The following is a 12,359-nucleotide window of genomic DNA, read 5'->3' on the forward strand; positions in this document are numbered from 1 at the left end:
GCAAGAACAGGAAGGCAGATTACTACCTAAATGGAGTCAAGTTTGGTAAAGTGGGAGTACAACGAGATCTAGGTGTTCTTGTACATCAGTCAATGAAAGCAAGCATGCAGGTACAGCAGGCAGTGAAGAAAGCTAATAGCATGCTGGCCTTCATATCAAGAGGAATTGAGTATAGAGGCAAAGATGTCCTTCTGCAGCTGTACAGGGCCCTGGTGAGACCGCACCTAGAATATTGTGCGCAGTTTTGGTCTCCAAATTTGAGGAAAGACATTCTGGCTATTGAGGGAGTGCAGCGTAGGTTCACGAGGTCAATTCCCAGAATGGCGGGACTATCTTACGCTGAAAGATTGGAGCGACTGGACTTGTATATGCTTAAGTTTAGAAGGCTGAGAAGGGATCTGATTAATTGTTATTAAAGGATTGGACACTCTGGAGGCAGGAAGCATGCTTCCGCTGATGGGTGAGTCCCAAACCAGAGGACACAGTTTAAAAATAAGGGGTAGGCCACTTAGAACAGAGTTGAGGAGAAACTTCTTCACCCAGAGAGTGGTGGGTGTATGGAATGCTCTGCCCCAGAAGGCTGTGGAGGACAACTCTCTGGATAATTTCAAGAAAGAGTTGGATAGAGCTCTTAAGAATAGTGGAATCAAGGCAGGAACAGGATACTGATTGAGGATGATCAGCCATGATCATCATAAATAGTGGTGATGGCTCGAAGGACAGAATGGCCTTCTCCTGTAGCTATTGTCTATTATCTATAAAAGTGTAGTGAACCTGTTGAATTCTCTACCACAGATGGATTTGTATGCCAAGTCACTGAACATGTTTAAGAAAAAGAGCAATACATTATTAAGATTAATAAAATTGCAAAGGTATCAATGGTTTGAGGAAAATGTGGGATTGTAGATTGGCCATGATACTATTGAATGATGAATTTTATGCAAAAGGTTGAATGGCCTACTTTCGCTACTTTTTTTCTAGGTTGCTGTGTAACATACATCCCAAAATGTGCAGGTTAGGTGAATTTGCCATGATAAATTGCCCGTAGTGTTAGGTGAAGGGGTAAATATAGGGGAATGGGTCTGGGTGGGTTGTGCTTCGGCGGATCGGTGTGGACTTGTTGGGCTGAAGGGCCTGTTTCCACACTGTAAATAATCTAAGACTGCAGCAGTTCAAGGGTACTCAATGATCAACAATAAATGTTGGTACCAATGATGCCCGCAATCCACGAATGACCAAAATGAAGTAAGCTAGCCAGAAACACAAAATTAGACTGCATAGGATAAAGGGCCATTTATTGGCATATGGATTGAATAACAAAAAGAAAATAGAAAATTGGAATAAATGTACATTATCAGGTTGTAGCTCAAGGTATACTGCATAGATCAGTACTTGGGCCCTAACTATTTATTATCCAAAGTAATTTTTCCAAGTTTGTGGATTACACAAAACAAGATGGGAATTTTTATTGAGGGGATGATGCAAAGAGGCTTTCAAAGGGGTTAGGCAGGCTGCAGGACTGGGCACAAACATAGCAGATAAAATATGATTTAGGTAAGGTTGAGGTTATCTAATTTGATAAAAAAATGGAAATTCAGACTATTTCTTAAATGGAGAATTACTAGGAGGTATTGAAGTTTAAAGGGATCTAGGTGTCCTCGTACATAAGTCACTAAGAGCTCACACGAAGGTGAAACAAGCAATTAGGAAGGTGTGTTGGCCTTCATTAAAATACAATATCAGTACAAACACCAATATGATGTGCTTCATTTACATAGGACCTTGATGAGACCACCCTGAAGTATTGTGAGCAATTGTGGTCTCCTTACTCACATAGGGATGTATTTTCCATGGAGAGAGGTCCAAGGTTGCCTTCTTAGACGGCAGGACTGTTCTATGAGAGATTTTGTTTCAGAACTCTATGGAGGTGATTCCTGTGGTTGGGAGAAGGTAAGGATTGGGAGGAGGGGCCAGTGGTGGTAGCAGGGTGTTCTAGAGTCAGGACAGAATCTCTAATTAGCAGCATAGCATTTAGAACTGTACAGAAGAGACATTTCTTCACTCAGTGAGAAATGTATATTTAGAGTTATTTTACCCTAGAAAGCTATGCAAATTCATTTATTGAACAAGTTCAAGGAAGAAAGCAATAGCTTCGTTCATACTAATGACATTAAGGGATACAAGGATCGTGTGGGAAAATGGCATTGATGAATATGATCGCCATGGTCTAGAATGGTACAACAGATGTAAGGGTCGACTCCTGCTCCCATATTCTTACATTTCCTAAGTTCCTGCGTCATATTATTTTTTGCTGAATGTGTTTTAAAATTTGGTCAACGATATACACTGCATTGACCATCTGTGCATTCTGCCAGACATGACATACTGCTGTCCTACAGGGAAAATGCTGTGTAATGCAAACAGGAAAAACAAATTCACTCCATAGACTTATATGAGTGTGCGTGTGCATGTATAAGGGAGTGAGTGTGTGTGTGTGTGGGGGGAGGAGGGAACGGAAGCAGAGACTGTGTGACTATATGTTTGCATGTGTTTGGTAGAGTGTGCGAGCAAGACTCACGAAGTATATGCCTTTGAGAGGGTGTGGGTGTGTATGTCAGAGGGAGAGCATGTGTATGAAACAGGATCTATGTGAGTGTGTGTGTATGTGTTTTTGTGTGTGAGAGTGTATAGTGCAGTGGGGTCACTAATGTAGTGCAGGTTTGTTTAATACATTGCACCAGGTGTGTAACTCTTTCACCTTTTACTATTAATTCTGTGTCCTATAGTCCTGCCCCACTTGCAACCTTACAAAGGAGCAGCACTCTGAGAGCTTGTACTTCCAAATAGACTTGTTGGACTATAGAACATAGAACATAGAACATAGAACATAGAAAAATACAGCGCAGTACAGGCCCTTTGGCCCTCGATGTTGCGCCGATCCAAGCCCACCTAACCTACACTAGCCCACTATCTTCCATATGCCTATCCAATGCCCGTTTAAATGCCCATAAAGAGGGAGAGTCCACCACTGCTACTGGCAGGGCATTCCATGAACTCACGACTCGCTGAGTAAAGAATCTACCCCTAACATCTGTCCTATACCTACCACCCCTTAATTTAAAGCTATGTTCCCTCGTAATAGCTGACTCCATATGTGGAAAAAGGTTCTCATGGTCAACCCTATCTAAACCGAAAGCTAGTGTGCTTCCAATTAAACCTGTTGGACTATAACCCGGTGTTGTGTGATTTTTAACTTTGTAAACCCCTAATCATCTTGTACACCTCTATCAAGTCACCCCTAAACCTTCTTTTCTCCAATGAAAACAGCCCACGGTGCCTCAGCCTTTCCTCATATGATCTTCCTATCAGACCAGGCAACATCCTGATAAACCTCCTCTGCACCCGTTCCAGTGCCTCCACATCCTTCCTATAGTATGGCGACCAAAACTGCACACAATACTCTAGATGCGGCCACACCAGACTGCAACATGACCTCAGGACTCCGGAACTCAATTCCTCTACCAATAAAAGCCAGTACGCCATATGCCTTCCTCACCGCACTATTTACCTGGGTGGCAACTTTCAGAGATCTGTGTACATGGACACCAAGATCCCTCTGCTCATCCACACTACCAAGTATCCGACCATTAGCCCAGTACCCCATCTTTTTGTTATTCTTCCCAAAGTGAATCACCTCACACTTAGCTACATTGTATTCCATTTGCCACCTTTCTGCCCAGCTCTGCAGCTTCTCTATATCTTGCTGTAACCTGCCACATCCTTCCTCACTGTCTACAACTCCTCCGACTTTCGTATCATCCGCAAACTTGCTTACCCAACCTTCTAACCCCTCTTCCAGGTCATTTATAAAAATGACAAACAGCAATGGTCCCAAAACAGATCCTTGCGGAACACCGCTAGTGACGGCACTCCATGAAGAAACTTTGCCATCAACTACTACCCTCTGTCTTCTTCCATCCAGCCAATTCCTAATCCAAACCTCCAACTCACCCTCAATGCCATATCTCCGTATTTTCTGCAGTAGCCTACCATGGGGAACCTTATCGAACGCCTTACTAAAATCCATATATACCACCTCTACCGCTTTCCCCTCATCAACCTCCTTTGTCACCTTTTCAAAGAATTCAATAAGGTTTGTGAGGCACTACCTGCCCTTCACAAAACCATGCTGACTATCCTTGATCACATTATTCCTATCCAGATGTTCATAAATTCTATCCCTTACAATTCTCTCTAAGACTTTGCCCACAACAGAAGTGAGAAGTTACTAGGGTTATCCCTACTCCCCTTCCCCTATAGCCTGGTATTGTGTGATGTTTAACTTGTCCACCCCAGTCCAACACCAAAATGTCCGCATCATTCATCAAAAAGACAGTTTAGATATTATACTTCAATTTATACTTCTTCATCTCGATTCTCCATCACTGGATTTTGATCAACAACTTATATGCACTATGAAATACTTGAAATAACAAAAAAAATTTTGAAAACTTTCTATTTTTATGCATTTTTGCTTAATACAGCATTAATCATTTGTGTCCTTTTAAATTTCATAGGCTGCTGATATGCAACAATCCTCTTCCCCCCACATACACATACAATCTTGGATTTTAGATTTTTGTCTAATTTTGCCATAGAGGTTTTTTAAATTTCTGTTTTTCTCTTAAGGTATTTGCGCACTATATACCTTGGTATCCGAAGCCGTCAGAGTGGGGAGCTCGACCGTTGGCGTTTTTACTGGAAGATGGTGTATGAATATGCAGATGTAAGTATGTTACATCTGTTGGCGACATTTTTGGAAAGTGCTCCACAGCTTGTGCTGCAGCTGTGCATCATTATTCAGAGCCATCGCTTTGAGGCACTCCAAGGTAAGAAAGGATCCATTTACAAAAGACCAATTATAAAAGCTTATTTTTACTATAATTGTGGAGCATATAATTGTGTAACAATTACAGCATGGAAATAAATCATTTGATCCAATCAGTTCATGGGGGTGTTTAACTTCCATATGAGCACTATGAAGCCCATATTCTTATTCTGTTCCAATAGCCTCTTATTTCCCTTTTATGCATCTATTTAACGAATGCATACTTAAATATTGAAATGTACCTGGGATTTCCTCAGAGCTGCTCTCACACCCCCAGCCAGGCTGTTGGAAACCCAGGTGAAAGTGATTACTGCAGATGCTGGAGATTAGAGTCAAGAGTGTGGTGCTAGAAAAGCACAAGCAGGTCAGGCAGCATCCGAGAAGCAGGAAAATCGATGTTTCGGACAAAAGCCCTTCATCAGGAATGAGACTGGGAGCCTAGGGGTGGAGAGATAAATGGGAGAGGGATGGGGCTTGAGAGAAGGTAGCTGAGAGTGCAACAGGTGGATCGAGGTGGGGGTAAAGGTGATAGGTTGGGAGAGGGTGGAGTGGATAAATGGGAAGGAAGATGGACAGATGGGACAGATCATGAGGATGGTGCTGAACTGGAAGGTTGGAACTGGGGTAAGGTAGTGGGGGGGGAATGAGGAAAATGGTGAAATTCACATTGGTGCCATGGGGTTGTAGGTTTCTGAGGCTGAAGATGGTAAGGGAGTGACGATGGAGGAGGCCCAGGACTTGCATGTCCTCGGCAGAGTGGGAGGGGCAGTTTAAGTGTTTGGCCACAGGGCAGTGGGGTTGGTTGGTGCGGGGGTTCTCTGAAGTGGTCTGCAAGTAGGCGTCCTGTCTCCCCAATGTAGAAGAGACCGCATCGGGAGCAACAGATACAGTAAAAGACATGCATGGAAGTGCAGGAGAAACTTTGATGGATGTGGAAGGCTCCTTTGGCGACTTGGACAGAGGTGAGGGGAGAGGTCTGGGTGCAGGTTTTGCAATTCCTCCGATGGCAGGGGAAGCTGCCGGGAGGGGAGGTTGGATTGTTAGGGGGGCGTGGATCTAATGAGGTAGTTGTGGAGGGAACAGTCTTTATGGAAAGCGGATAGGGGGAGGGAGGGAAATATATCTCTGGTGGTGAAGTCCATTTGTAGGTGGCAGAAATGGCAGAGGATGATGTGATGTATATGGAGGTTGGTGGGGTGGAAGGTGAGCACCGGGAGGTTCTATCCTTGTTGCGGTTGGAGGGGTTTGAGGGCGAAGGTGCGGGAAGTGGATGAGATACGCTGAAAGGCGTCATCAACCATGTGGTAAGGGAAATTGTGGTCTTTGAGGAAGGAGGCCATCTACTGTGTTCAGTGGTGGAACTGGTCCTCCTGGGAGCAGATGCAGTAGAGGCGAAGGAATTGGGAATAACGGATAGCATTTTTGCAGGGGGCAAGGTGGGAGGAGGTGTAATCCAGGTAGCTGTGGGAGTCAGTGGGTTTGTAGAAAATGTCAGTGTTCAGAGATGGTCCAGATGAATTTAAGGTCGGGGTGAAATGTGTTGGTGAAGTTGATGAACTGTTCAACCTCCTCAAGGGAGCACAAGGTGGCACTGATACAGTCCCTAATGTAGTGGAGGAAAAGGTGAGGAGTAGTGCCGGTGTAACTGCAGGAGATAGACTGTTCCATGTAGCCGATAAAGAGACAGGCGTAGCTGGGGCCCATGCAGATGTCCATGGCTACCCTTTTCGTCTGGAGGAAGTGGGAGAATTTGGAGGAGAAATTCTTGACGGTGAGGACAGGTTCAGCCAATGAATGAGAGTGTCAGTGGAAGGGTACTGGTGGGGAGAGGAAGAAACAGAGGGCTTGGAGACCCTCATCATGGAGGATGCAGGTGTAGAGGGACTGGATGTCCGTGGTGAAGATGAGACTTTGGATGCCTGGGAAACGCAAGTCTTAGAGGAGGTGGAGGGAGTGGGTGGTGTCCTGAATGTATGTGGAGAATTCCTGGACAGTATCGAGTCCTATCCCCTCTGGTCCAGGAATTCTCCACATACATTCGGGACACTACCCACTCCCTCCACCTCCTCGAAGACCTCTGTTTCCCTGGCCCCCAAAGCCTCATCCAGGTGGGGTCCTGTTTATATTTCAAAATAATGTTTCCACCACACTCATGTTAAAATCAAAAGACAAGGTCCACTTCAAGGAAATATCCTGCCATGATCTCTGCTTCAATATGGTAGTATATTACACAACTTCAAATAAATAACATATTGGAGGTTCTGAAGTATATCATAGAACGCAATCTTACTATCATGCTTGTTAGAAGAACAGTGAAAATGACTTTCGATTAAACAAAGCTGTCCTTAAAGTACGAGAAATTTTCCATCTTAATCACCTTGATCAGAAAAATTGCTGACTTCATTTCAAAAACCAAATGACATCTGGCAGTTTATGCATTCCATGTCAAAACAAATGCCTGTTCTTGACATGGTAGGTACAATGAAATCTCGCAGAGACATTTCATTTTGTGAAGTGAATCAAAGTATTTTCAATATTCTACATTGGTTATTATCCACACAGAAACTACTTTGGACATTTAACAATGCTTTTATCAATTAATTGAGACTAAGCAGTGAAAGTCATTAACATTAACATCCTGCCGCTTCTGTAACTAGTCTCGACGGGGAAGAGTACAAGCAAGTCTGCTGCAAAACATTACAAGATGTTGAAGTTTATTTACAATATATTCACAATATTCTATGGTCGTAATTAGCTACAAAATTCTGCACTCATAACCTGAGATTTTTCTTTAGACAGTATGTTTAACAAAACTACACTCATGGTCTTTATGAAATGGCTTTGCCTTGTATTGTTTCGATATTGCACATGAAAAATCGAAACTTTACCACCTCCCCCAACACATTGGCACCTGGGAAATATGGCTAGTGTCACTTGTTCTTTGTGCTGTTGCTGTATTATGACTGCAGTATGCAGCTAACAGTGATGTAATCATCAAGAAGAAACTGAGCAGCTAAAAATAGCACAGAGCCAGTACACTTCATCTTCATGTGCCAGTTCTCAGATCCGAAAGAAAATGCTTGGTTTTGATCCAACCTAATCAAACAGATGCAGCTGGAGACACTTCAAATTTCTGACCTACACCTCAATTTGCATCTACTGCGTGATTCCAGATAATTGTTGCCTCAGTCCAAAGACATTATAAATTCAGAACAACATCGGTTATCCGAACATCAATTATCCGAATTTCGGATTATCCAATCAAGATCTCAAGGTCCCTGTACATGCATTTCAATTGAAGTAGGAAAATTCTATTCCTCATCCATTTAATGCATCATTTTGTAAATTTGAGTAGGAACATAGATGCAAGTATGCCCTTGATTCCTTGTACAGCAAGACAGTGTCTCTGCCTTAAAACAATTAAATATCTCCTGCACCCATCACATTCTGAGGAACAGAGTTCCATAGTCACACAATCCTCTGGGAAAAAAAAATCTCATCTTTATCCTAAAGCAGTGACTCTAAATTTTGAAACAATATACCCTAGTTCTGCATTTAAAAAGGAAAGTGCTGGAGAAACACAGCAGGCATGGTAACATCTGTAGAGAGTCAATTCAATATAGCCCTTCTAGTTTCGGTCTTAACCATTTCCACATCCACTTTGCCAACACTATTCAAGATTTATGTAAAGACAAAGAACAGAATAGCACATGAATAGGCCCTTCACCCCACCAAGCCTGCACCAACACATGATGTCTTTCTAAACTAAACCTTTTGCCTCAACAGGATCCGCATGCCTCTATTCCCTGCCTCGACATATGTTAGTCAAGATGCCCTTTAAGCATTGTTATTGTATCTGTTTATACCACTACCGTTGGCAATTCTTTCCAGGTACTTACCACTCTCTGTGTAAACAAAACTTGCTTCTCACGTGTCTTTTAAACTAACCTTTGTTTATCTTAAACCTATGTCCCCTGGTAATTCACATTTCTATCTGGGAAAAAGACTCCAACTAGCCATTCTATCCATGTCTGTCATAATTTTGTAAACTTCGAACAAATCGCCTCTCTGCCACTGAAGTTTAAGTGAAATCAAATTATGTTTGTCCGATCTCTCCTCATAGCTAATACCCTCCAAACCAGGCAATATTCTGTTAAACCATTTCTGCATCCTCTCCAAATGTTCGGCATCCTTCTGGTAGTGTGGCAACCAGAATTGGACACAATCTTCCAAATGTGGCCTTACCAAAGTTCTATATAGCTGCAAGATGACTTGGAATTTTTTTATATCCTCTGCCCTGATCAATGAAAGCAAGCATGCCATATGCTTTCTTAACCTTTTCCACTTGTGTTGACCCTTTCAGGGAAGTTTGGACCTATATATGTCGATTATTCTGTATGTTACCACTTCTAAGGGTTCTGACATTTATTGTCTGCTTCCTCCTGCATTAAGCCTTCCAAAATGTCAAAGACCTTGTTAAAGTTCATGTGGACAACGTGAACCGCTGTCCTCATCAATCATCTTTGTCATTTTCTCATAAATTTCGATCAAGTTTGTGAGACATAATCTTCTCCGCATAATGTCATGCTACCTAAGACTAATAAATCCAGGTTTTTCCAAATGTGAGTAAATCCTACCCCTAAGAATCTGCTCCAATAAGAGCCAAAGACATAAGGCTCACCAGCCTGTAATTTTCCAGATGGCTCAGTGGTTAACACTGCTGCCTCACAGAGTCAGGGACCCCGGTTCACATCTAGCCTTGGGAAACTGTCTGTGTGAAGTTTGCATATTCTCCCTGTGTCTGCGTGGGTTTCCTCCAGATGCTCCGGTTTCCTCCCACAGTCTAAAGATGTGCAGGTCAGGTGAATGGGCCATGCTAAATTGCCCATAGTGTTAGTGCATTAGTCAGAGGGAAATGGGTCTGGGTAGGTTACTTTGTGGAGGATTGGTATGGACTTGTTGGGCCAAATACCTGTTTCAAAACTGCTGGCAATCTAATCTCTTTCGCCCTTCTTAACCAAAGGAACAGGTTTGGTGATTTTTCAGTCATTTGTGAACTATCCTGTGACTAAAGAGGATACCAATATTCCATACAAGGATCCAGCAATATCCTCCCTCACCTCCCTCAGTATTCTGGGCTAAATCCCATCAGGTTCTGGGGACTTGCCTACCTTAATGCTTTTCAACACACTAAACTTGTGCCCTCTAGTTCTGGACTCCCCCACCCCCAGGGAAAAGATTGTGTCTATTTATTCTAACCACGCCCCTCATTATTTTATAAACCTCTATAAGGTCACCCCTCAGCCTCCGACACTCCAGGAAAACAGCCCTAGCCTATTCAACCTCTCCCTGTAGCTCAAATCCTCCAACCCTGGTAACATCCTTTTAAATATTTTCTGAACCATTTCAAGTTTCACAACATCTTTCTGATAGGAAGGAGACAAGGATTGCATGCAATATTCCAACAGTGGTCTAACCAGTGTCCTGTACAGCTGCAACATGACCTCCCAACTCCTGTACTCAATACTCTAAACAATACAGGAAACCATACCAAATGCCTTCTTCACTATCCTATCTACCTGCGACTCCACTTTCAAGGAGCTATGAACCTACACTCCAAGGTCTCTTTGTTCAGTGACACTCCCTTGGACCTTACCATTAAGTATATAAGTACTGCTAAGATTTGCTTTCCCAAAATGCAGTACCACACATTTATCTGAATTAAACTCCATCTGTCACTTCTCAGCCCATTGGCCCATCTGATCAAGATCCTGTTGTAATCTGAGGTAACCTTCTTCGCTGTCCACTACATCTCCAATTTTGGTGTCATTTGCAAACTTACTAATTATATCTCTTAGGCTCACATCCAAATCATTTATATAAATGATGAAAAGTATTGGATCCAGCACCCATCCTTGGAGGTCACAGATCTCCAGTCTGAAAAACAACCCTCCACCACCACCCTCTATCTTCTACCTTTGAGCTAGTTCTGTATCCAATTATCTAGTTCTCCCTGTATTTCATGAGATATAATCTTGCTATCCAGTCTCCCATGGGGAACCTTGTCGAATGCCTTACTGAAGTCCATATAGATCACATCTACTTCTCTCCCCGAACCAATCCTTTTTGTTACTTCTTCAAAAAAGCTCAATTAACTTTGTGAGACATGATTTCCCATGCACAAAGCCATGTTGACTATCCCTCACCAGTCCTTGCCTTTCCATATACATGGACATCCTGTCCCTCAGAATTCTCATAACAACTTGCCCACCACTGATGTCAGGCTCGCAGGTCTATAATTTCCTGGCTTGTCCTTACCACCCTTCTTAAACAATGGCACATATTAGCCAACCTCCTGTCTTCCGGCACCTCACCTGTGACTATCAATTATACAAATATCTCAGTAAGAGGCCCAGCAATCACTTCTCTAGCTTCCCACAGAGTTCTAGGGTACAGCTGATCAGGTCCTGGGGATTTATCCACTTTTATGCATTTCAAGACATCCAGCACTTCCTCCTCTGTAATATGGACATTTCCCTACACTCTATATCTTCCATGTCCTTTTCCACTGTAAATACTGATGCAAAATACTGGTTTAGTATCTCCGATCCTGCAGCTCCACACAAAGGCGTCTTTGCTGATCTTTGAGGAGCCCTATTCTCTTCCTACTTACCCTTTTGTCCTTTTCATTTCTGAAGGCTTCCCAATTTCCAGCCGTCCCTTTACCTGTGAACATCTACCTCCAATCAGCTTTTGAAAGTTCTTGCCTAATAGCGTCAAAATTGGCCTTTCTCCAATTTAGAACTTCAACTTTTAGATCTGGTCTATCCTTTTCTATCACTATTTTAAATCTAATAGAACTATGGTCGCTGGCCCCAAAGAGCTCCCCTATTGACACCTCAGTCACCTGCCCTGCCTTATTTCCCAAGGGTAGGTCAAGTTTTGTACCTTCTCTAGTAGGTACATCCACATACTGAATTAGAAACTTTTCTTGTACACACTTAACAAATTCCTCTCCATTTAAACCCTTAATTCTATGGCAGTCCCAGTCTATGTTTGGAAAGCTAAAACCCCTATCATAACCACTCCATTATTCTTACAGATAGCTGAGATCTCCTTACACGTTATTTTTCAATTTCCCTCTGACTATTAGGAGGTCTATAATATAATCCCAATAAGGTGATCATCCCTTTCTTATTTCTCAGTTCCACCCAAATAACTTCCCTGGATGGATTTCTGGGAATATCCTCCCTCAGCACACCTGTAATGCTATCCCTTATCATAAACGCCACTCCCGCTCCTTTCTTGCTTCCCTTTCTAGGTTGAAACTTTATTGCTGGAACAGCACAGCAGGTCAGGCAGCATCCAGGGAACAGGAGATTCGACGTTTCGGGCACAGGCCCTTCTTCAGGAATGAGCAGAGAGTGTTCAGCAGGAGAAGATAAAAGGTAGGGAGGAGGGACATGGAGGA

At 42.9% G+C, this 12,359-nt stretch overlaps 1 protein-coding gene across 6 annotated transcripts in view; it reads left to right on the top strand.

Moving 5' to 3' along the window:
• The window catches only part of xkr4 (XK related 4), a 518,298-nt gene that overhangs the window by 341,345 nt on the left and 164,594 nt on the right, over positions 1-12,359 (top strand). For all 6 annotated transcript variants that reach the window (XR_006311413.1, XR_006311412.1, XM_043688368.1 and 3 more), the window contains exon 2: positions 4,690-4,889. Coding sequence is in view for 4 of the 6 variants with exons in the window: in XM_043688368.1 (XP_043544303.1) it covers positions 4,690-4,889 (200 nt within the window). In the remaining 2 variants the exon portion in view is untranslated. The remainder of the gene's footprint in view (positions 1-4,689; positions 4,890-12,359) is intronic.

Source organism: Chiloscyllium plagiosum, chromosome 4 (genome assembly GCF_004010195.1).
Source record: "Chiloscyllium plagiosum isolate BGI_BamShark_2017 chromosome 4, ASM401019v2, whole genome shotgun sequence".
Classification (NCBI taxonomy): Eukaryota; Metazoa; Chordata; class Chondrichthyes; order Orectolobiformes; family Hemiscylliidae; genus Chiloscyllium; species Chiloscyllium plagiosum.